General features: G+C 42.2%; 2 protein-coding genes across 18 annotated transcripts; one reads left to right on the top strand and one right to left on the bottom strand.

Moving 5' to 3' along the window:
* Positions 1–1,472: 1,472 nt before the first annotated feature.
* Positions 1,473–16,064, bottom strand: ZNF655 (zinc finger protein 655). 17 transcript variants are annotated; one of them, XM_008543572.2, is made up of 6 exons: positions 15,836–15,963; positions 14,728–14,890; positions 13,423–13,508; positions 12,905–13,031; positions 6,297–6,401; positions 1,473–5,518 (listed from the first exon to the last, which is right to left on the bottom strand). In XM_008543572.2, the coding sequence occupies exons 2-6, from the start codon at positions 14,861–14,863 to the stop codon at positions 4,122–4,124; spliced, it is 1,851 nt and encodes a 616-aa protein (XP_008541794.1). In that variant the 5' UTR covers positions 14,864–14,890; positions 15,836–15,963; the 3' UTR covers positions 1,473–4,121. The 17 variants fall into 17 exon arrangements, with proteins under 17 accessions (XP_008541794.1, XP_070423639.1, XP_008541795.1 ...); XM_070567538.1 differs by having other exon boundaries at positions 15,805–15,895; XM_008543573.2 differs by having other exon boundaries at positions 15,616–15,894.
* Positions 14,862–24,150, top strand: LOC103566992 (uncharacterized). Its single transcript, XM_008543569.2, has 3 exons — positions 14,862–14,897; positions 15,621–16,243; positions 22,240–24,150. Exons 1-2 carry the CDS (start codon positions 14,862–14,864, stop codon positions 16,197–16,199), a joined length of 615 nt encoding a protein of 204 aa, XP_008541791.2. The 3' UTR covers positions 16,200–16,243; positions 22,240–24,150.
* The last annotated feature ends 2,142 nt before the right edge of the window (positions 24,151–26,292 follow it).

Here is a 26,292-nt window from a genome sequence, read left to right as displayed (position 1 = left end):
GTTTTAGTATTTACTCAATTGATGGTTTAATCCATTTGATTAGGTTAACTGTATCCACTGGCTAGGGCTGAATATCGTAGTGCCTGGCACTTGAATTACTGAACGAAAGAAAGAACAGATAAGGTTACATTTTTAGATGTGGGAATTCCATGGTGCCTTGCTGAAACCCCAGGGGCCTCTGTCCAACTTCATTCTTAAACTCCTCAGTTATTCACATACTATTTCCCAGAGTGAGGCATTTCTCCACAGAGCTCATTGACTGACAACCTTGATAATACCATACCCTCTCATCTGTAGGCCTCCTAACATGCTCTCTCTTTTGCCTGAAATACTGTCCCTGCTACTTTTCCAGTGTTCTCCATCTCTCCAGTGTACCTCTATCCACTCTTTGGCTCAAGCCAAAAACCTAGCAATCAAACTTCATTTTCCCATTACCCGCTTTGCTCCACTGCTATAACATAGCTAGAGGTGACAGTAAATCTTAGTAAGGGCACATGTCCATCAGCAAGTTCTAGTTGGCAGAAAAAATCAAGTGCTCATTTGGGCACTGAAAAATGGAAATGTCAATCTAGTGGCGGGAGTCGGGGTATCTTGTCAGGAGACAGAAATTTGGGAGCTTTGACCTGTGGCCTGCCATTGTCAAAACTGTCTAAGCGTGCTTCAAGGCAGAGAGTCTCTGACTAACTCTCAAAAGATATTGGGATTTTTCCTATTATCCCAGGGAGCTCTAGGATCAGTTGCAAACTGATAATAGTAAATCACAGGGACTGTAACAGGGAAGAGCTCCAGGAAAACGTCTCTGGGTTCTGGGATGTTTCTAATACCAACATCATGATGATGGAAAGCTTTGGAGTCAAACAGACCTGACTTTGAGCTACTGACTTGCTGCGTGACTCTACCAGGTTCTTTAACCTCCTCTGTAAAATGGAGCTGGTTCCCTTGCAGAGTTGTTGTGAGGGTTAAGTTTGAACATGTACACACATGTGTAGGTAGGTGGACAGAAAAAAGATGGATAAAATTAGGTGTCCTGCAACTATTAGATTTCTTCTCTTCCCTCACCCAATCTTCAAGACTAAAAAAACCAAGAACACAAACTCCTATTATATTGGATCAAATACCAGCAAGCTAAAGTTACTTACCTTCAAAGACTTTTGGTCTCCCATTTTTAAAAATGAGTTTTATTTCATTTATTAAGAAAACACATTCTGCCTAGTTCTACAGAAACCTTAAAGTATTTCCTCTTATTTCATGTGCCAACAGCATCCCAACTGAATAACCCTTTAAATCTTAAACATTCAGACTTTGTTCCAGAGGTCTGTAGAAGAGTAAGCTTTATATCAGTATGAAACAGAGTGATCCATTTTTGTTGTGAAGCAGGTTTCTGGAAGGAACTGAGTTGCAGCCAGGAAGGCGATTCCAAGATTCCAAAATGCTTCTGACTGAGGCCTTCAGATTTTATTTGAAACAGATTCTCAGAGTATCAAACACACCTTTATTCAAGTGGAAGTACAAAAGCACATTCCTAAACCAAATGCATATATTTGATTTTTACATTTTCTGTTATTTAGGGATTAATCTGTTTCATAATCACTGAAGGTGACTATTGGTCTCCATACGTAAGGGTATACACGTTCATAGACAGGAAAAATAAACATGCACTTTTCATTTGCTTTTACATTTAAATCAATTCATTTAGTTCCCTACATTGCCCTGATGAGATCCTATGCTTGCTGACAGCTAAGAGGTAAAATATAGTGGCAGAACTATGCTAGAGGTTAGCCATAAGAGGCTTATAGAGTGAGCAATAAATTTTTATATATTTGTTTAAGATCCCTAGTAAATATTATAACATCTGAACTATGAAGGCCTCAATTGCTGGAATGACAACTAGAATTTTAAATAACAATTGTCTTATTCACAAAATGTTATGAAGTTTAGGATGGAAAAAATATAGTAAAATGCTTTGACATCATCTACAGAATCATGATCTCTTGCTGGGTGTTGTGACAGTGACCCTGATCTCTGAAGCCAACATTTGTGATCACTTTTATCAATCAAAAAAACCCATGTTCTTTTACATGGCCTGTAGACTCTAGTAAAACACATAGAAAAAAATAGGCGATGATGAATAAGCAATTGTACACAAAGCCCCCAAACCTCACATACTGTCTTGGATTGATGAGGGGACACTGGGGGTGGAAATCCAAACAGGTAAAGAAGTAATTGTAGTGGTTAAAACTTTACCAGAAACTGACCTGTCACTCTCTTGAAACATTCTCTGTAGAAATTTTACACAACAGCAATACCTTTGTTGGAAGGCTGCAATCCCTTATGAAGCTCTTTGATTTTTCACTGTATGTTCTTATGTTTTGCCCTATCAAAAGCATACCTGAGCATTTTGCTGGCTTTCAATGGAAGTAAAGGCATACCTCATTTTATTGCGCTTCACAGATACTGTGTTTTTTTACAGGACCCTCCAGCAGCAAAAAGATTATGACTCGCTGAAGATTCAGACGGTTAGCATTTTTTAGCAATAAATTATTTTTTAATTATGGCATATACATTGTTTTTTCAGACAAAATGCTATTATGGCACACTTAATAGACTACTGTGTAGTGTAAACATAACTTTTAATATGCACTGGGAAACCAAAAAATTCATGACTCCCTTCATTGCAATATTTGCTTTATTGCAGTGGTCTGGAACCAAACCTGCAATATGTCTGAGGTATGCCTGTATATAAAATTCTAAATTTAGATGTGCAGAATAGGCGCTGAATGAATGTAGCTAGGCCACCAGGAGTCTTCTTGACTCCCTGATGTCTTTCTCATCTCTTTTAGAGGTCTGTGGATGCAGACAAAGCAGCTAAGAACTTGGGCATCACATGAAATGTTTAGCTGCCTGCCACAAACTCAGGGGAGACAGAATCCCTCATATTCATGAATGGACAGGATGTGGAAATCCAATTCTTTTAAAGGAAGATGCTTCACTTTAGGAAAGAAGACACCAGAACAGCAACCTCAAGTAAGGGTGGCATACCTGCTGGTGAAAAGCTTAAAACTAGGAAACCATCATTTGAAGGTGCTTAAAGGAATGTAGAAATCAACAGGAACTCAAGTGTTGTGGCTAGAAAGGAATAGGAAGTAACGTCCTCAGAAATGAGCAGGCTTAAGAGTCTGTTTTGGAGAGAACTTAGGCTGAAAATAGCAAGAAAAACCTAAATCAGCTACTTTCCAGAAGTTGCTATGTTTTAACATTGGTGTATTGATATCTTAGGGAAGCTGTGAACAATAAGAACAAATTTCAGGAAAAATAAAAATGTTTATAGGCCATATTAAAAAGAGCTTAGATGAGTTTCATAAATAAAGTACACATACCTACTTACACCTATTGTGTTAAATAAAAGAATGCCATGAGAAACAAAACTGCGTTCACCACATCACTCCTCAGACTAGATTCTTCTGCAATGACAAAGATTGAGACTATATATTAACGATTTCATACACAAATAATCAACAATTTTCTCTCCAATATTTTGATGTTGAGTAAAGCCTGAAATATGGCAGTAAATTTTTCCATTTGCATTACATAAGGTTCTTGTTTGGTGTGGATATTCTGATGATGAGAAAGATGTGAACTCCAAGTGAAAGACTGATCATATTTACTATACTCAAATGACTTCTGTCGGGTATGGATTCTTTGATGTTGAATGATGGTTGGAATATGACTGAATCTTCCCACACACATACACATTCATTATATTCATAGGCTTTCTGCATGGAATGAATTTGATGCTGAACAAGGTAGTTTCTTTGACTGAAGGCTTTTTCACGTTCATTACAGTGATGGAATTTTATTCCAGTACGAATTCTGCAATGGTGACTAAGGTACGAAAATAGCATGAAGCATTTACCGCATTCGATATATTTGCAGGTTTTCTCATTGGTATGGGTTTGCAGGTGCTGATTAAGAGTTTAACACCAACTAATAGCTTTCCTACATTTGTCACATTCAGAAGGTTTCTCGCTGGTGTGAATTCTCTGATGTTGAATAAAGGTTGAGCTATGACTGAAAGACGTACCACATTCAGTACATGCATAATTTCTCCCTGCTGTGAACTCTTAGATGTTGAATGAGGCCTGAACTTGACTAAATGTCTTCCCATGTTCATTACATTCATAAGGATTCTCTTTGGTATGAATTCTTTGATGTTGAACAAGGTGTGCTCTCTGACTGAGGTTCTTTTCCCATGCGTCACAATCAAAGGCTTTTTCTGTGGCGAGGACTTCTTGTTGCAGGACAAGATCTGAGGTATGATTGAAACTTTCCTCGTAATCATCACACTCATAGGATTTCTCTTTCCTATGAATTTTGTGATGCTGAATAAGGCATGAGGTTTGACCGAAAGCTTTTCCACATTCATTACATTCATGTGGCTTCTCTCCTGTGTGAATTCTTTGATGCTGAATAAGATGGGAATTCAATCTGAAGTCTTTTCCACATTCATTACACGTATAGGGCTTTTCTCTGAGACGAACTCCTTGATGTTTAACAAAGGTCAATCCACATTCATTGTATTCATAGGGTTTCTCTTCACAGTGGACCTTCTGATGTTCGACTAGGTATGAGGTATTATAGAAATCACTACCACATATAGTACACTTACAGGGCATCTCTCTGTGAATTCTCTGATGTTGAGTAAGATGTACACTACGACTGAAGACTCTTTCACAATTGCTACATTTGTAAGATTTTGCTCTAGTGTGAATCCTCCTATGCTGAATTATGTCTGAGCTCTGACTACAGGATTTATCAGATGCTTCACAGGATTTATCAGATGCTTCACATTTATAGGGTTTTTCTCTAGTGTGTATTCTTTTATGTCGACTAAGACTGGAGCTCTGACTGAAAGATTTTTCACATTCTTTACATTTGTAGGGTTTCTCTCTAGTATGAATTCTCTGATGTCGAGAAAGGGCTGAGCTCTGATGGAAGATTTTCTCACATGCATCACATTTATAGGATTTCTCAGTGGTAGGACTGCTCTCACATTTACTAAAGTGGGAGAGATCCATTAAGCTTTCCTTATATTCACTACTCTGAAAATCCTGTGTTAGATTTATTTGTTCATGTTTACCAGAAGCTGAATTCTGGGTGAGGTTCATGTCATACTTATCAATGTCATCAATATTCTGTATTCTAAGAACTCTCTGATCTGTATCAAGGGTTGAGTCCAGACTGAAGCTTTTTTCAGGTTCATCACATTCATTGTTCTTCTCACTGGTGAAGGTTTTCTTGCTGATTGTTATTTGCCTAAACTCTCTCTCCAGGAAAAGAAACTTCCTTAGGATTTCCTGAAGCCTTTCTAATCTGTCCTCAGGTTTATACACTTCTCTAGTCTCAGGAACTTGGGCAATATCCTTTTTGAGTCTTCCTACTCTCACTTTGTATGAAGGTACTTCTTCCAAAGTTTTCTGCTTAGGAATCAACAGCTTGTTCTCTTCTCTGGTCTCTCCATCTGATTCAATACATAAATAGAAAATGCACATGTAATCTGTACCTATGCTTAGAAAAATAAAACTCAGAGAGAAGAAAACTAAATAATCTAGTATCTCCCAGGGTAACAGAAGTTTATTTACTCCGAAACACAGGCACAAAATCTCAACAGCAGATGTAACGGCATAAATAGGAGCAGTGAGGTAGGATCCAAGTGATTCACAGTGTGGTAGAAACAGAGGGCACGTTCAGCAGAGTAAGAAGATAACCAATTAAGGTGTTTCAAAGGAGATAATAGGGAAACAGTTCAAAAGAATTATGGACAAGCTACATGAACAGGGACCTAGTACAATTTGTGGGTAATAAGGGACCAAATAAATGCAAAGAGTTCATCAAAACTGAAGGGAGGAGCCAGCCCCATGGCCGAGTGGTTAAAGTTCCACGCACTCCACTTACGAGGCCTGGGTTCGCAGGTACGGTTCCCAGGTGTGGACCTACTCCACTCACCAGCCATGCTGTGGTGGCATCCCACACACAAAGTGGAGGAAGATCAGCCCAGATGTTAACTCAGGGCTAATCCTCCTCAAGCAAAAAAACGAGGAGGATCGGCACTGGATGTTACCTAAAGGTCAATCTTTCTCACAAAAACAACAAAAAACTGAAGGGAAAAGGAAAGAGCTCTCCATTCTGGGATACAGATAGAGCTCCTCATTCTGACTGCCAAAGCAGCTACAACTTGGCTGGAGAACTGGACTGTTCTTCCCTAAAATTTCCATCTGAATTGATTCTGCCTTACTCACCTGAGCAGCCATCTCTTAAGACTTCTCTATTCTTAGTTTCCAGATCAAAGACCTGTAGATCTTGTTCCAGCTGGGAGATCCCATCAGGCTTGAAAATCGGAAATCCTGCTCACAGAGAAGGAAATGGGATGTGGCAATTTATCCCCAGATACCACACTAGTCACTTTTTCTCTTAACTAATAGTTAATGGAGAGAGAACATAATTCCTTAGAAGACATCAGGAAGGACTGGAGAGTGAGAAGGGCAAAGACTCTCTACAAGGAGCTCATACTTGTGCTCTAGAAAGAGGTGTATTAAGGTGCAAGCTGACGATTTTGGGGAGCAGAACTATTCATTTAAACACTACTCGCACAAGGGAATTCGTGCATGAGTGTGTACCTGGCTTCATGGAAATTATCATTATTACTTTTCATCTGTTGCCTATAGATCAATCCTTATATTATACCTGGTCTACAACTATTAGACCTGGTCAAAATGGAGGTCATCAAAATATAACCGCTGGACTGGAGAAAGGTGAATAGTCAAAGCACCTGTTGTAAGGTGAGCTAAACTGCAGCAAAACAATCAGTGAAAACTGAAAAAATTTTCCAAGGACCAATCTCAAGAAACAATTTGTTTCAGCGCACATGAGGAAACAAAGAATAACATGACACATTCTTACCCATTAGGAGTTTACACTCTTGTTTATTCAACAAACAGTTATGGGGTGTCTCATATATGCAAAGTATGTTGGGAACAAAGAGCTCAAGCAGATAAGATCCACCCCCTCAAAGACCTTACATTCTAACTGCAGAGACAGATATAAACAACTAACTATAACATGACATAGTGAGGAAAGTGCATCTTCACACAAAATGGTCTTTCCCTGGCTTGCATAATGGACTGGTAGAATCTAATCTCTTTCAAAACAAAAGCAAGAGACAGTCTGCTTCTGAGGGGGCAGAAACACAGCATCAAAGGGGCAGTTTTACATGTTCAGAAAGTTCCTAGTAGCACACATACAAGATCTAGCTCAAGCCCCTCATCTCCAGAAGCTTCTCCTTCTACTTACTAAATGTCTACAAAATTTATTGTTTGTTCCTCTTATCCTGACATGTCACAATATAATGAAGTTTATAGATTTTTTTTTTAATTGGTTTCAGGTATTATCATCCCAACTTGATGTATAAACTCTTTGCTAGTATGGACTGTGTATCTAGCATCATGCACTTCTTTTGATTCAGAACTACGCATTGAGTGCCAATTTTGTGCCCAAGGGTCAACATATAACAGATAACCAATGTTTTTAAAAGGGCATTGGGCCTGGAGAATATGATAAACCAACAGCTCCCCTCTTGGGATTCCATCTGAGAGCCTATGAGCAGGGAGATCAGAACAGACATAAGAAAGGCATTTACTGTGGTTCCGAATTCCTGCTGGGCAATAACAGAGTCAATTCTCCTTTTGGACACTTAGTTAAGATTCTCCATCTCAAATGAAATAGTTCTGCAAGTTTAAAAAAAAAATTAATGTGGTACGAGGCAGCAACTACTCTGCTCAGAATTCTGTTAACATAATTTGCAACTTTCAACCTTGAAATATTTATTAAGGTGTTTCTAAGTATTTGATAACTGAGACAAATTTTGGTTATTTACTCTATATCTACACTTAAATCATGTATGCACAACAGAAAAGATCGCCTTCATGTGGGATGAAGGGTTTGATTTTAGACTTGTGTTTAAGGTAATGTAGGAAGGTATAAGAGAAAATGCTGGGGCTGGCCCAGCGGCGCAGCAAAGTTTGCATGTTCCGCTTCAGCAGCCCAGGGTTCACTGGTTCAGATCCCGAGTGTGGACCTACGCACCCCTGGTCAAGCCATGCTGTGGCAGGCATCCCACATATAAAGTAGAAGAGGATGGGCACGGATGTTAGCTCAGGACCAGTCTTCCTCAGCAAAAAGAGGAGGATCAGTGGTGGATGTTAGCTCAGGGCTAATCTTCCTCAAAAAAAAAAAAAAGAGAAAGAAAATGCCTAGCAGGCAGTTAGAGATACAAGACAGCAGTTTAGAAAAGAGAATAAAGTTCGAGATAGAGACTTAAAATCATTTGTAGCATCAGTATCAAACTATTAAGCTAAGGTTTACTAAACGTTTGGTAGGTGCAAAGTACCATGCCAAGCGCTTTACAAGCTTTCATTCACTTAATACTCAGCATAACTTTATGAGGTAGGAACTATTATTCTACCCATTTTACAAATGGGAAAACTAAGATTCAGAGAGTTTAAGTAACTTGCCCAAAGTCATAATAACTGGTGAAACTAGGGCTCAAACCCAGACACTCATTTCAGAACCTGGCTTACCTGGCTTTTAAATAATCTATTAGTAAAAAATGATTGTGAATAAAATCCATCCCTCCCTCCAAAATATGTACAGAAAGAAAACAGAAAACAATGGAGTAAAAGGTAAAAATAATAAAAAGAACGGAGAAATAGTGATTAGAACATGGAGAGCCAGGATCCAACAGATTTGGAATCATGGATGTTTTAATTCGAAGGGATCTAAAGATCACTTTGTGTCAAAGAAACGGAAATCTCTCTATAATAAAGATCCAAATCCCTAGGCAACAGTCTGAGCAATATTCAATTTGAGGAAATTCCACTATAAAGAAATAATTTGAACATTCTCCTGAAATTTGTTTCTATTTAAAAATCTGGTCTAAAAGAGAACAGTTCAGGGATTACTGGGGGGAGGTGGCTGGGGGGTGAGCAGAGGGGATGAAAGGGAGCACTTATATGGTGACAGACAAGTAGTAATGTACAACTGAAATTTCACAATGTTGTAAACGATGATAAACTCAATTTAAAAAGAGGGGAAAAAAGGGAGATAGGATAAATGGACCCAAACAATTGCATTCTTTATACATTTCAAATAAAGTGGTACAATATTAACTCCAAAAAAGAAAAAAAAATCTGATCTATACCTCCTATCACTTGCTGCCTTTCCAAAGAAACATTTAAGTAACTACCATGAGCCAGGTAGTTATATACATAATCTAATTTAATCCTTGGCACTACCCAGAAAGGTCAACATTATTTTTCTTGTTTTATAGATGAAGAAAATGAGTGTCACTTTAAATAATTTGCTCAATGTATCACCACCAGTAAGTGGAACCCAAGTCTGACTCCACAGTTTATATTCTTTCCAATCTATCACACAAAGCATTAAGGCAGGTTTTCTTGCCTTTGGCCTAAATGCCTTTTTCCTAAATTTAAGCCAAAACTCCATGCTTTCAAAATATGCATGTGCTTTAAATTTTTCCTATCTAAAATTACATATTAAAACCTTTTGATTTTTTAATTTAAACCTTGACAGTTTTCTAATTATATTTTATTTTTTAACTTCATCTAGTCTTTAAAAATAACATTTAAAATTTACGTCATCATTTGGTTTCTGGCCTGTACCAAAGTTGTACTAAGATTTTAGCCATCTGGAAGCATCATGCCTTTCTTCCTGGTCCTTAATGAATACACAAACAAAATCTCTCCTTAGCAATATCATTCTTCTGTAGATACCTATTATGGTGGAATGCATCCCTAGACAATTTTACTGCTTCTTGAATGCATACTTTTTCTGCTCCTAAACTGTATAAGCTTATGCCTGTCTGTCCGATTTATCATGGCTATTTTTAATTGTCATCAGAGTACAGAGCCATAAAAATGTAAAAAACACCATAGATGGTTAGACTAATTGTCCTAAGGCACAAAGCAGTGAAAAAGAGCATGTGCTTCAGAGTCAGATCTGAGTCCCAAGCCTAACTCCAACGCTGAGTGGATCACTTAACTTCTCTGAGCCTCAGTTTCCTCAGGTATAAAATAGAATAATACCTGCTCACAGGGTAATGGTAAGGATTACATGAGATATCTATAGCATCTAGTAACATATTGGCTGCTCAATAAACAGTAAATAGCTATGGCAGTAAAAGACATTCTAGATAAAGTCATTTTTGTCTTCAGGACATCAACTCCAAAAAGCAAGAGCTAAGTGCCAAATATTCCTGATTTATCAACTCACTTATCACCAATTAGAATTTTGATAAACATGTTTCTAATGCTGTCACCTAACAGGGCACCTGCCACACTGTTCCATGTGAAATGCAATCCGGCCTCTTTCCTGGTCTTAATCTCCAGCACTAAGTCACAGATAACTTCCCTTTGGGTATACCGTCAAGCCAGTAATTCATTCATTGTGAAAAGAATATGCTTCTTTTAGATTTGGTCATGAAAATTATGACTTTTTATCTACTTTTTTTACTCAGCTGTTCATTCTCTGTGTATTTACTACTACATAATGGAAGCCCTTAACCAAAGGACCAAAGTTCTGCGGTCTGTGGCAAATACAACTCAGAGCTACTGCCACGGGAAAACAATGTGACTGTAAAGTGGGGCTGCTAAGTCAGGGATTGAACTATAAAGTCCTTATTTTACAATACCAAACGTTAAGTTAATTAAGTGTATAAACTTAAATCTCAGGTGGAGTTTGCTGAACACACAAATGTGAAAATGACTTCCTAAGGACTATAAAAATAATTACTAAGAAGATGCTGCTGACTTGATTCCAAAAGCAAGTTGAGTAGGAGGGTCCCTTGTACATACTTGTGCCCTGTACGTGTGAGTGTGCATGTGTGCCCTGTGTGTGTACCGAGATGACAGAGGAAATGGGATAAAATTCAGTCTAATAGCATGCTGCGCAATTAGGCTGATTGAACTGCTAAGAAGTTTCTTTACTCCAAAAAGTACACAGGTTAACTGTTGGAAATTATGTAATTATTAGATAAAATTAACAGTAGTTTACAATTACATATCACTTTACAGTTTACAAAGTTGTTAAATATACATTCAATTTGATACCCTGAAATAAAGAAATTAAACTCTTTTGCCCTCCCATTTCCCCTCCATCAAGGACAAAGCTAAGGAACACTCTATCAGGAAAGGTCATATAAATGCATCAATCTGTATAGCACCACAAGGAATAAAGGGGACGAAGGTAGGATCTTGGAGGGGGCCACAGGGACTTAAAAGAAGGAGAAGACTAGAATGTTAACTATGAGGAAAGCCCAAGGGTCATGGGAGAGTTAGGCAACACAAGGGGCAGGTCGTGTTCACTATAGAAAAGGAGGGACACAGAGCATGTTTCACATTCTAAAACAACCTGAAAAGATCATAACTGAAGAGCTGGAGTTGAACTTCGTGGTTTCTTAGAACACAGGTAGGTGACCACCAACCATGGCTTCTGAATGAACTCAGAAATCAGGGTTCAAAGTGCATCTGGTTGCAATGGAGGGCTTCCTTCCCCCTTTAGAAATGTAACAAAGGTCATTTGAGGAGCTGCAATTTTACATAGTGGTGGCATCCTGAGTATCTATTCCATCAATCAAGTGTAATATCTCACAATCGTGGAAAAGGAGTCTCCGAGCGGGGACGAGCAATATCGATGGGAAGCCGATACTTGGGCCATCTCTTGAAGATTCCTGCTGAAAGGACTGCAAGTGTTTCTCCAGAGAAAGCACTTGCTTGGGTATGACTCAGGGCCGGGCAGGAATTCACACTATGAATCCGGGAGGTGGGAAGGCGGAGAAGTATGCCTACAAAGATCAAAGAACCAGGAATGGAAAACACACTAAAAACCTTCCCAGTGGGTAGGCTGCCTCCCCACAGATAAGAAGATCTCTTTAATCCTGAGTGTAATCAAGGAGACAAAGCAACACCCTGGATGCCACCAGCATAGGCAAAGCAAAAAAAAAGAGAGAAAAGAAAAAAGTATGATTAAATCCATACATATGTAAAAAGAAAAGAGCAGAGGCAGAGACAGGCAAAAAAAGAAAGAGGAAAAGGAGCAATGCTCACATCAAGGGGGCTGCCAACAACCTGCACCAGTGCTTCTCTACAGCACTACAGGTTGCCTAATTGCACAGCCTACTGTCCCATCCAAATAACAAAGGAGAGACCGGGGTTTAAGTCTGACTTCTGCTGCTCAGGGTGAGGTTACTTAGGATTACCATCTGGGTGACTCACTGACATGTACTGACACGTACTCTGCAGTGAGCCATGCCTTTAAGTGAAATCTCTCAAACTCCTGCCTGCTTGAAGATGAATTTAGGGATCTCAAGAGGTGAGGGATTATTCAACAAGGATTTCAGCCTACCTTAAAAAAAGGCATTTCTTCTTCTGAAGAAAACGGGAAACTCTCAGATAAGGGGGTACTGAACTACCAGAAAGGAAAGCATCTGGTTGTGGGTTGGGAGGTCCCAGAGCCTCTCTCATAAAAAAGGGAAAGGGAGGGAAAGTGAGAATTTACGCAAAGCACAAGGAAGTTTCTCTTTTCTAACAGGGCACAGATGCCCCACTAAAGTAGGAAATATTAACTGAGGATAAGGAGTAGAATGTATCATCTTGAAACCCCCAAAGGAAACCCACTCCCAGAGGAGACAACCTTAAAGATGCAGGATTTGGAGGTTCTAAGACCTGCAATCTGAGCCACGCACTACTTTCTCAGAGACCTTACACCTACCCAGAAACAAGGAAGTAAAGAAATCCTAACAGGTAAACGGAACAACAAGAAAGACAGTCCTTACCCAGTGAGACCACGTTCCCATAATTCTCTAACATCACTTCTCTGTAGAGATCCCTCTGAACAGGGTCCAGGCATCCCCATTCCTCTCGAGTAAGGTGGACAGCCACATCCTCGAATGTCACAAACTCCTGAAATAACACAGCCTGGCTGCTCTGGGGAATGAGGCCACTATGACATCATGGCCAGAGAATGAAGGAGATGATACAGAGCGGGTTTCCAGTGTGTATTTATGCTGGGAGGAGGGAGAACAGATGAGGATCTAGGGAGTAAGTTCCATAAGTCTTTACATCTAATAAGCACCCATCACAGCACCAGGAATAAAAAAGGAACAGTGTTTGCCGGTGGTGTTGGACAGATGGGAAGGTGGTTCATGTAAAGTCCAGGATTCTGAAGAGGATCAGTTCCCAAACTGGGAACTTTTTTGAAAATATTCCAGGCAAGGTTTATGGATGGGATGAGGGAAGAGCCACACTCAATCAGCAGGAATAGTCCCTGAAAAGCAGAGGTTCCTCAGCTCACCTGGTACCTGGCTGTCAGGAGCGCAGCTGCCTGGTCTCCTGGGCTTCCCTCGTGGGGAAGATCAGGCACCTGGGAAACAGGTGGAGCTGAGGGAGGAGAAAGGAGCCAAGAGTGAGAGCAGCCCTTCCCCAGGGCTCCCGTACAGAAGAGGAAGTCAGTGGGACCCTTCTGCACATCTAGTAAAACCAACGAACGTTTTTCAGGTATGTGTTTACTCTGCTCCTTCGCAGCACTTGCACACCCTCCTTACAGGTTTAGACTCGTGATACAGGATTTTATTATGCAATCTCACTCGTGATACAGGATTTTATTACGCAATCTCATAATCTCACATTTCACTTCATCCTCATGACGTGACATTCCTCTAACAGAAGGGTAAGTGCTATACCTGTTTTGCAGATGGGCAAAGCAAAGCATAAAGACTTGCAGTGACTTGTCTGGGGCTGGGGCTATTGAGCAAACCTCTGACCCTCCCCAAGCACTGTTCTGTAAACTTCATGAAGCCTTTCTCTTGAGAATGGACACTGTCTCTGCAACCAGTGTGTAGGCCTCCACGAATAAGAATGGTCATCAGTTTCCTCAAAATCCTTTCCACACTCCCACAATGCCCCACGGCACTCTACACACTGTAGCACTCAGTCAGTGTTGCCGACACACAAGTTATTTCAGGCACTGCAGTTGGCCGCAAGTAATCTGAGACAAAATGGAGGAAGTACAAGACAGATCAACCTATCTACACAACATGTGAAAATGATACTGTATAGTTATGATGTGACACGTACACATTCATACAGGCGTTGTGCTCAACCAACGAATTAAAGAGTTGTTTTCTTGACTGAAATTAGATTAGTCACGAAACACTGCAATTGCAACAGAATGGCAGGTGGCAAAGCATGCAAGGTCATCATGGAGGAAAGAGACTAAGTGAAGGGAACTGGGAGGGTGAGGGGGGCAGGGGAGGCCCTAAGTCTAAGAGGAAGTGAAAACGAGGGGAGGATCGTAAGATGCAGCAAAAGCAGCACATCTTAAAATTATTCTGGATGGGGTAAGTGGGGTGAAGTGAAGGATGTATGAACGAAAAAGAGCCAAAGCAGAGTGACTACCACGCTGAACACGTAAGAAAGACGGGCTGTCCTTAACAGAGGGGCCCAGACCAAGCCTGAACTGAGTCACATCTGTCCCTCCCTTCGGGACCTCCCTCTGGGGGCCGTCTTCTTACCGAAGTTCCTGGCCCCTCTCAGACCAGGCCCAGGAGCCCCTCTCTGTTCCCCAGGCTCCCGGATGTAAGTGATCTCTCTGCCTTACCCCCAGCGAGTCCCTGTTCCATGTCGGTGTCCTGCACGAACTGAGGCTCTGGGGACAGACCCTCCGACGGCATCTCCAAACACTGAAACTGGACCCCTGGCGATGCCGCTGCTTCCTGGGCCGAAAGCTCCTCCATGCCTGTCCTGGAGGACAGTGACCATCACTGCGGGGTGAGACGAGGGGAAATACTGCGCTGAGTTCCAGCACCCCGCCACCCGATGCCCTCAGGACTCAACAAAGCGTCTTCCACACGGTGGACGCTCAAGAAAGAGAGCTGACCACGATGGACCACGCAAATCAAACAACAGAAGGAAACGCGGATACTATCCGGTCTCAAATATTGAAGAACCAAGTCGCATGGTCCGAGTATGCAGATTTGTTTGAACTCTGCTAATTCAGAATTTGTGGTATTTAAAACAAAAAACAAAAACAAAAAAAACCTCCCAAGACTACAATTTAATGGTGTAAGGATTTCTGTGGAAAGTTTAAAATATTTGAAATTTATAAACTTCTTTCCAGGCTCAAATTCGCACCCAGAGAAACATACGAGCTCTGGGCACGCTCCGTCAGCCCCCTCTGAAGCACGGAAGGGGCCCGACTGACACAACCCCACCTCGGGGCCGAGACCCTCCGCCACCTCAGACCAGGGGGCAGGCCGTTTCCCACACTCCCGACACGAACCCGGGCAAGAGCCGCGACTCCAACAGGTTGGACCGGCGTCCTTCAAAGCCAAGGACGCGACAGGGTTCCGTCCCCTTCCGCCACCCTCACACAGGGCCCCGCGCCCGCTCCTCGGAGGCCTCGCCCGGCGCGGCCCTCCTCCCACTTCCCTGTGAGGTGACCACACGGCCCCACAAGAGCGAGGCGGGCCGCACAGACACAGCTCACCCCAGGGCACGGTCACCGCGTCCTCACGGCGGGGCCCTGAGCCCGCGGGGCGGCGGGGCGAACCCGAGCTGAGGAGAAACAGGCCCTCGCACCCCGGCCCCGCGCGCTCCTGGGGACGGAAGCCGCCGTCGCCAGGGGCCGGGCGCCTCCTCCCGTTCCCTCGGAGGCGAAACAAGCGTCTGTCCGCACCTCGACCCCAGAAGGGCTTCCGGGGACTCACCCGAACGGAGGGGCGGGCCAGGCGGCCGTCCCGCCGCGGACACCCTCCGTCTCCGGGCCGCCCCAGCCTTCCAAGGGCCGCTCTAGACCGCTTGGAGGCCGATGATTCTCGGTGGCACTTCCGGAGGCGGAGTCTGACGGCCAGGGAGCGGGAAGGGGCGGAGTCGGGGGCGGGAAGGGGCGGGGCGCGGGCCCCGGATGAGGGCTCGGAGTCGCGGAACTTCGCTTCTGTGGCTGCTCCGTGTGTTTCTCCCGGTTTCCCCTCCCTCCGTGCTAACCCCACTGGGCGCTTCCGTAGCCAGTATGCCGATCATGACCGCGACAGCTCCGGACTTGGGAAAGCGCCTCCGCTGGCCCTTCCCTGACGCCAGCCGACCCTCGAGACTGCCCTCGGGGTGATGCCAGGCAGGTGGGTGTGTGTCGGAGGTGAGGGGCAATGGCAGACCTAGGGGTCCGACTTCCATGAGTCCGCTGATCGGGAGTTAGCACAGGGTTACAGAATACAGTCATTACGGCGCTTCGGTGGTAGGAGGACCGAAGAAAGTCGTTGGATCGGAGTCTACTAAGGCTCTTGGGGCAAGGAAGGGACATGGAGCAAGTTGGAGTGGAAGAGAGAAACAGCCTGGAAGAAAGCTGCGTTCCTGGTGGGAAGACTCCGCAGAAACCGGGATAGGTAAACCACGGAGCACGGAGACAGGCCGAGTGCTAGAACAGAAGCCCCTAGGGTATTATGACCCCGGGATCCTTAGAGAATGTGATGTCTTGTGGTGCAACTAGATCTGCTAGGGACAGGCAAGTCTCTTAAAGAATCAAAAGAGTGATTTCGAAGGGACTTTAGATACTATGCCTTTGTTTAAGCTCACAAATCAAGTGTTAGCCTTTAGTGATATTTGACATTTCAAGTTAAATATAGGAAAAATCAAAGTGTAGCTTTCTGTATGCTTTTTCAAACTATATCAGTCTGTCGGAGATTCTGATATGCCTTCTCTTTCTTTGCTCCTTCAGTATCATAAATGTAATGCAACTTCCTACAGTGGTACAATCTCTCTAGTCCACAGTATCCGGGGCCCAATGGAGTCAGCATCAGAGAGAGAAAATGCGCTGCTTAGTCCATTGCTTGCTGGACAGCTCCAGTTAGAAACTTCTTGTGTTGAACAGAAATATACCCCCTGGTGATGTCTATCTCTTGTTCCTTTTGAGGTCCCTGGGACAAAAAATGATCCATTACTTCCTCCTTTCGCAACAGCTCTTCTAATATTCTAGGGTAGCTATAGGTTTGTAGTTCTTTCTTGAGTTGCCATTTCCCCACAGTTTGTACCAATTTGCAAAGTGGTGGGAAAACATTTCTGCAGCAGAGGAGTGTAAACTATTGCAGTGGTGCATCTGTGTCTAAGTTTTAGCCAACTCAGGCAGGTTGCTTCAGTGAGAAGACCATAGGAGGCACCCCTTTAAGAGTCCACGTCCCACCAATAGGCATCAATCCCTACCAAAGTGGTGAGAAACAGTAGCTACTATTTTGCTTTTGAGCAAGATTTCTCTCAACAGTTCTTCAGATGACACAGGTGGAAACAATTAACCAACTCATAAAATTTGTGATTTTTAGCTTAAACTGTATTGCTTTAAAGAAAATGTCTGGGAGCCACCCCATAGCATAGTGGTTAAGTTTGGCATGCTCCACTTCAGTGGCCCCAGGTTTGCAGGTTCAGATCCCAAGTGTGGACCTACGCCACTCATCAGCCACACTATGGTGGCAACCCACATATAAAGTGGAGCAAGAGTGGCATAGATGTTAGCTCAGGGCTGATCTTCCTCAAGCGTAAAAAAGAGGAAGATTGGCAACAGAGGTTAGCTCAGGGCTAATCTTCCTCAGGAAAAAAAAATGAGCAATTATTCCCAAGGAACTGAGTACTTCATTCATACATATGCTCATGTTTGCACTAGGCGTGGATAGATACAGAAGTAAAATATCACCCCAAAATTGGTACACGTTCTCAATGTGGATTTGTCTTGCCTGACTGCTTTGCCTCTACCGGCACTGTCATCTGAGGGCTTACGGGATGCCTTATCCACTGGACATACCTTAAACCAAGAAACCCATTCTATAATCAAGGATGTGTGGCATTGAGCTTGTAACCACAGAATTCATGGTGCGTACTCGTCACCCAGAAGCAGCTAGCCTGAAAGAACTGTGGAATGGCATGTTGAAGACTCCGCTAAATTGCTGATATAAGATACGGCACCTTGTGAAGTTGAGGAGCTGTCCTCCAGGATGCAATATATGCATTGAACCAATAATGTACATATGTATGGTATTGTGTCTCCAATAGAAAAACTACACAGGCACAGGAACCAAGGGGTCGAAACAGGAGTGGCCTCTATTGCTATCATCCCCAAGAACCCACCTGTGGAATTTGTGCTTCCTATCTCCAAACCTAGAGTCCGGTGGGTTATGGTCTTGATTCTTAGGAAGAACATTTCTTCTGGGATGTACATTAAGTGTCCCACTAAAGTGTAAATTGATAATGACACCAGGCCATTTTGAGTTCCTTGTGCCAGGAGATCAGTAGGCAAAGAATGGAATTATTATAAGGGCCTCCACAGTCCCTGCCACACACACTACATAAATATAAAACTTATACCGAGCCAGCTATATGCAATAACCTACTTTCCTGGACCCTTTAGGCACTTTAATGTAGGAATGGGGTAAGGTAGAGAGCAGAAATCTGGTTTAGACAAAAAAGAAAAATACAATGGACAACAATGTAATGGCTCTTAGAGATGACTTGGAACAATGGAAGGAAGTATCTGGAGGAAGAAGTTCTGGGAATATGATGTCTTCAAGGATCATAGGTTAGCAAGCCAGCCACTGATAAAGGAGCAAACTGAAGTATGGGAAGTAGAAAAACAATGGCAACCGCAGTACAGTCAACCCTCATAGGGAATGGAACATTCAGGGCTTGTGAGCTTATTCAGAACATCACCTTATCATTGGTAGCTTCTGTAGCAGGTGGCTGTTCCTTTTGTAGGCTCTTGCATTGTGCTCAAACTTGTCTCAGAGCTTAGAGTCATGTCATAGTCATTCAAGGTCTCAGTTACTGTTTTATAGAAGGTGAGGTTTCTGGACTACTCACAAAGTAATGTCAAAAGTCGTAATTATTGTGATAGCACTTTGAGAGCAACAATACCTCAAATTCAACTTATAGTAATTCCACTATTGTTACTCTGAAAACTCCCTGGAAACATTCACCTAGCTCAGAATCTTATAACTGTTTAGTATTGGAAAGAATATCTCTTGCCCATAGATCAAGTATTTGAAAATACTGCCCATTCAAGTGCCAATACATAATCAGGGTCCCTAGAGAAGCAGCCACTTGGGTTTTGTGAAACCTTTCATCCTTGACTTCACTTCGATCTTTCTCTGTCTACATCTTGGTTTCAGTTCCTCTGTCACAGACACAATCAATAAGTATTATTATTGTTTGAAAATAAGAATTATTGTGATTACTGCCATCAATAAGAAAAACAGGAGAAATAGAAGAATCTGAGGGGGACGGTATCAGGGAAGCTTAACCCCCCTTTCCCGGAGGCGAAAACCTGAGCCGAGGAAAGAGGTCCCCAAAGCCCGACTCAGTGATTGGGGAACAAGAACGTAAAGTCCTCCTGTGTTGCTAGAGAGGACCCCGAAGCACGGCACAGGCCCGGAAGACAGGTGTGACGCACTTCCGGGTTTTGTGAGGCTGTGGGTTCTGGCGATCGCAGGGTCTGCTTCCAAGTCCACTGGCCTTTGATCCTTAGAGTCACCTCCCCTTTCTATCCCGGCACTCCCAGACTTCTCCGGGGTTCACGGTGAGACGTGGGTCCGGCCAGGGAGGATGGGCGGGGATGGAGGTGGATGTGACGGCTGTGTTCCGCGATCCCCCTCGCCACCACCGCCCCCGGACGCGGTGGAGGAGCGCCCGTGACCCTGTCCTTCGTCCCAGCCTAGGCCGTAGGATGCGCGTCTCCCTGCAGAGACAGTCCTAGATCCACGCGGGAAGGGAATGACGTTTTGTTTTCCGGACTGAGATGAGATGTCTCTGGGACCGGGACGAGGCGCTTGCGTGCCCCGCCTGGGCCCCCTCGTCCTCGGTTTTCACCCCAAGAGGTCGCGGACAGAATGACCCTAGACTAATTTCTCTGCTTCCCATTTGTCCTCATTTCCTGTCCTTCCAGTAAGGGCTTTTATTCTGGCTTCCTAGGCCCCCCAGGTGTTAAGACGAAGACTGTGGACGTTACCAAGCTCCACGGGGTGTTTTTTTTTTTTTTTTTTTTTTTTTTTGAGTGGACAAGTTTGTTAAGCCTCATAAATTTTTGGATGTCATCTGCTCAGCCCCAAAACCACCACCATTAATGGTTGTGATTAAAGAATGTTTGAAGCCTAGTGAATGAAGTGATTTGGTTGCAGTGGGAGAAGATTACATACACTTCACCCTTTTCCTGTCAGTCTCTGAGCTTTCTGAAGGCCTTTTAAAGGAGTGGTTTAGTACACTAGGCGGATTTTTCAGTTGTGGGAGACAACTGTGCTTGACTTGGAGCAGTGAGTAGGGAAGGGACTTTGTGGCCGCACAATGGAAAGTGCTTTGGGCCATTAGGAAACCAGTTGCAAGCACTCTGTCTGCCACCGATTAACAGGATGAGCTTGGACAAAACACCACCAAGTCTCAAATTTGTCCTGAGTAAAATAAACTGGGTTATGTGAAAGGGCCCTTCCAACTAGGAAATTCTTTGATAGAATTGATTTAAGTGAAAAATCCATCTAGGTCAAACCTAATGCCCTATCTCCATTTCCTGCGGTGCCACCAGTATACAGAAAGTTACTTTCATTATTCAGAGGCTGATAAGTGGCAGAGGACCAAAGGAAACACTTATACAGGCCAGTGCTAAACAGATAATATGCGATCAAATAAATTTTGGAGAAGCAGATCAATGAAACCTTACTATTTGCTGGAGAAATAGGTTGGTTACACAGTGTAATGGGAGACGTAAGTAACTTCCCCATGGACATAATTTACTTCTGTATTTTGACCTGTGCTGCTCTAATATTCTTCCCATTCTTATTCAGATGTTTCATAATTAAGCTGACAGTTGCAATACAGTGAAATCTCTTAATTTATAAATTCCATTCCAAGTTTTGAAATACCAGACCTATAATGAATTTGTTGAGCTTTCCACAAATGGGCAGAAAATGTTGACATTATATTCATGCAAACAAATATTTTTTAAATGTTTACTGGTTGCAAGGAACTATGTTAAGTGACTTAAGGGTGACAATGAAAGCAAAAAACAAATCTTTATTCCTGAGGAGTCATCTAGTCAAGATAAGGCATGAAAGCATTAAAAATTAAATTTCAGGGTAAAAGCTATCAAAATATTATGTACCAAACTGGTGATGGAGACAGTGACTCTAAAGGCAGGAGATGACTGAGTGCTGGGATCATTCAAGAAATGTAAAGTAAAACCCAGTCTTTCTACTGCTCCTTGCCCAGAATATGAGCAAGAATACACTCCAGACAGGCCTGTCCAGGTCAGCCTCCTGACCTCAGCCCTGCACCTTTGAGTTTCACCTCCTTGGAGTCCCTTCGTTTTGATTCATTCTGCCACTGTGAGTGAAGACCTCTAGGAATGTTTTATTCCTCCCTCCCACCTTTAAAGTTTTGACACATGTCAAAAACCAAGATTCATTTTCCTCAGTCTCCTCAAAATACCTGAGACAGAATGGAATTTTCAGAAGATATATCACTAAGATTGAAGGAAGTGAGCAAACAAAATATAAGAGTTGGAAGATAAAGATAACAGCAGCAACACAAATGATGACACTATAAATGCTAAAAGATGGGGACAAAAAGAAGTTAGGGCTATCAGGAAAGGTTAAATGGATTTCAATAATTTTAAAATATAAATACAAGGTCTAATTTTTTCCCCTGTGTCCTAGTGGATCATCTTGTAAACCCTCCTTTGGTGACCACTTTTTAACAGTGACCAGATCACTTTTTAGAGTGACTAGATGGCAGTGTAGCAGCATGGTTAGGACCCTGGGCTTCAGACTTACGTTTGAATACTGGCTCTACCACAAGAACTATATGTTTTTAGACACATTGTTTAATCTTTTTTAGCTTCTACTTTTTGTATGATAGGAATAATCATCATGTGTACTTCATTAGGTTTCCACGGGTATTAAATGACCTCTGTATGTCATGTACCAAATGTGCCTGGCACACAGGTACATAAATGGCAGTAGTTCATCATTTACAATGTCACACCACTGGATTTAGTAAATTGTCTTCATGAACACTTGTATGAGGTGTTAGCAGCATAGCCATACAATGTTACTTTTTAATACTGCCATAAATTTTTTCTACCCTGCAGGATAGCAAAAACAGATCTCATAAAACATCCAGGACAGAAAGGACAGCCCTGCAAACACAGCCTCTTTGGATCAAGTGAGCCGTTTCTTTGAACCTGAACAATGACTACTGAACCAGAGGATACTACAGATTTGTGTCCCCAGACTACACAGGAGATGGAAGGCATAGTGATAGTGAAAGTGGAGGAGGAAGATGAGGAAGAGCATTTTCAAAAGGAAAGACATAACATAAAGTTATCACCACAATTTCTTAGTCGTTCCACAACTATGAATGAGAGAGCCTTATTATCGTCATATTTAGTTGCATATCGAGTGGCAAGAGAGAAAATGGCTCACACGGCTGCTGAAAAGATTATTCTCCCAGCATGTATGGATATGGTACGTACAATTTTTGATGATAAATCAGCTGATAAATTAAGAACTATACCTCTTAGCGATAATACAATATCTCGCCGAATCTGTACGATTGCAAAACATTTAGAAGCAATGCTGATTTCACGGCTACAGTCTGGTATAGATTTTGCAATCCAACTGGATGAGAGCACTGATATTGCAAGTTGCCCAGCACTCTTGGTTTATGTCAGATATGTGTGGCAAGATGATTTTATAGAGGATCTGTTGTGTTGTTTAAATTTAAATTCACATGTAACCGGATTAGACTTATTTACTGAATTAGAGAAGTGCATTGTTGGTCAATATAAATTAAACTGGAAACATTGTAAAGGGATTTCAAGTGATGGAGCAGCAAATATGACTGGAAGACATAGCAAAGTTATTGAAAAATTGTTGGAAGCAACCCATAACAATGCTCTTTGGAATCACTGTTTTATTCATCGAGAAGCTTTGGTATCTAAAGAAATTCCACCAAGTCTAATGGATGTATTGAGAAATGCAGTGAAAATTGTGAATTTTATTAAAGGAAGCTCATTGAACAGCCGGCTCCTTGAAATGCTTTGTTCGGAAATTGGAGTTAACCATACCCATTTATTGTTTCATACCGAAGTCCGTTGGTTGTCTCAAGGAAAAATCCTGAGCAGAGTATATGAACTCAGGAAGGAGATTTACGTTTTTCTCATTGAAAAGCAATCTCATTTGGCAACTATTTTTGAAGATGACATTTGGGTAACAAAATTGGCATATTTAAGTGATATTTTTGGCGTTCTTAATGAATTAAATTTGAAACTACAGGGGAAAAACAATGATATATTTCAATATCTTGAACATATTCTAGGTTTCCAAAAGACATTATTGTTGTGGCAAGCGAGACTTAAAGGTAATCGCCCCAGCTACTATATGTTCCCAACATTGTTGCAACACATTGAAGAGAACATCATTAATGAAGACTGCTTAAAAGAAATAAAATTAGAGATATTATTGCATCTCACTGCTTTGTCTCAAACCTTTAATCGTTATTTTCCAGAAGAAAAATTTCAATCATTGAAGGAAAATATTTGGGTGAAAGATCCATTTGCTTTTCAGACCCCAGAATCAATAATTGAGTTAAACTTGGTGCCCGAAGAAGAGAGTGAATTATTGCACCTCAGTTCATCATTCACACTGAAGAATTATTACAAGACGTTAAGTTTATCAACATTTTGGATTAAGATCAAAGATGACTTTCCATTGCTAAGTAGAAAGAGTATATTGCTATTATTACCATTCACAACTACCTATTTGTGTGAACTAGGATTTTCAATCTTGACACGATTGAAAACAAAGAAAAGAAATAGGCTCAATAGTGCACCTGACATGCGTGTGGCCTTATCTTCATGTGTCCCAGACTGGAATGAACTTATGAACAAGCAAGCACACCCATCACATTAAATACAGTCTTTATGGAATTTTGGTTTTGTGCTTTTTTACACGTATTTTGGTATATTGTATTTAAATACTAATAAAATATTTGGAATTTACTAGCTTTTTTCCCCAATATAGTATTGTTTTTGAAACTTGTTTAGTTACATAAATGTGTGTGTGTGTGTAGGGTAATGATGTAAAATACATTTCTGTGAATTACTGTCAATTTTGAAAAATAATACTCTTCACCATTTTGTACTCAAATCTGTTCCCTTGTCCCTGCTGCCGCCTTGCTGCTTCCTTTCAGGTGTAGCCCCATTCCTGTTCGGTTTCATTACTCACCATCTGTGTGCCTATGTGCTCTTCCCTTTTTGTTCTAATTCCAGGAAGTGGATCTTGATGCTGATCGTGGTTTACCACCACCCTTGTCCCTGGGTTTATTTAAGCATGGCCATGGGTTATAATTCTAGCTAGATAATGAGATGTGTAGGGCAGTCTACTGGGATATTGCTGGAAGGTCTCCCTTGCTTTCAAAAAAGAGACACAAGTGAAAAGATAGTGATGATGGTTGCATAACTTACGCATCTCCCCAAAACCCTCCTTAAAAACATACAGAGCAACCAGGATAGCAAAACTGAAATCCATAGACAGCATCTACAACAAAACCAGGTAACAGGGTACTACCTACAAAACTATCATAGTCTCAAGCCATTGTATCTGTTGTCCGCAGCTGCAAAGGGCAAGGAATGACAGGTACCGCCAAGGCTACTTGGTTGTTTAAGCAATCAAAGTTTATTGATAAAGGGGAACAGAACGTGGAGTGGGGATAAAGGGAAACAACAAATCGGTACTTAGAACATCCACACCACAATCAGCCGAGGAAGTCCCAATAGTTTGTATGGCTGGTGGGAGTGCCAGTTGTTCGGGTATGAGGCAAAGTGTCCTTTCCTCAGTGAGACTCCCAATTGTTCTATGCCTGTGACGTCCTTCTATCCTAAGGTTTCTCTAGGTTGTGATTCAGGGTTTCAGACATTTGGATACTTTGAGTTATTTCTTCTTCCTACGGATGGGGTGCTTCTGTCTTTTTTGTTCCCACAGATGGGATGTTTCTAAAGTTCAGTCAGGTGCCCTCTGGGGTGGCCAGCCCAGACAGGGAACATGACGCAGGACACATTCTTTGTAACTTGTACCCTAGAGTCAGGGCTGAAGTGGCCATCTTTGGCCCCAAGCCCAGACACATTCCTTCACTTAGGGCCCAGGGCCAGTGTCCTTGGAAGGCGGGGAGGTCAATGAACTCTGTACATTGTCAAAGGAAGCAGAGAGAAAGAATAAGCATCTGACAGCCTTGAGAAGTGCAAAATAATCAGCAGGTCCTAATGCAAAAATCAGCGGGTACTCATAAGCTATATTGAGAAAAGCTGCTGAATCCAGGAGACGTTTGCACACTTCAGTAGAGGGTAAGCATTAGGTGTCGGTGGTAAAGTCTGGGAGCAGTGTGGGCCCTGTGAAATAGAATCCAAATTGACCAAGATGGGGACAAGAGAGACCAAGTCTTATCTTTGTGTCCTTGAGGATTGTTTGGTTTCCTCTGCCCAGAATCAAGGTCTGTTTGGCTCCTGATTGGTGACAATTAGTCTTTGGCCAAGTTCCAGGATACAAGTTTGCACAAGCACCATCCTTATGGACCATGGCAGTTTTGTTTTGTTTTGTTTTTTTCTCCCCAAAGTGCCAGTACATAGTTGTATATTCTAGTTGTACGTCGTTCTACTTCTGTGTGGGACGCCGCCTCAGCGTGGCTTGATGAGCTGTGCATAGGTCCTGCCCAGGATCTGAACCAGCAACCCCTGGGCCACTGAATCAGAGTGCATGAACTTACTCACTTGGCCATGGGGCCGGCCCCCATGGCAGTTTTTGTGGGGTCTTTTCAATCTAAAGTCCTGCCTCTTCTGGGTCAAATGCTTGCTTCCTTTGTGTTTTCTCACTATAACTAGTGTATGTATCTCACTAGCACAATTTCACCAGGGACAGTTTGGAATTGCAATGGCCACTTTGAGGGAACTTGACGTGAATGAGACTGTTTATTTGAGAAGTGCATTAAACGAAAGGAAGAAACCTTCATGAGAGTATCCATCTTGTCTGAAAGAGACCATTTTGCTTAATGTAAAAGATATCCCCTTCTATGTTGTTTCTATATTTTAGAGTTTAATAGGTACTGACTTCTTAATAGTATGGCTATTTATCTAAAGCTGGTTCTGTCT

This window comes from Equus przewalskii, chromosome 12 (assembly GCF_037783145.1).
Source record: "Equus przewalskii isolate Varuska chromosome 12, EquPr2, whole genome shotgun sequence".
NCBI lineage: Eukaryota > Metazoa > Chordata > Mammalia > Perissodactyla > Equidae > Equus > Equus przewalskii.
Note: the sequence above shows the minus strand (reverse complement) of the source record. Positions and strands in the feature narration are given on the sequence as shown.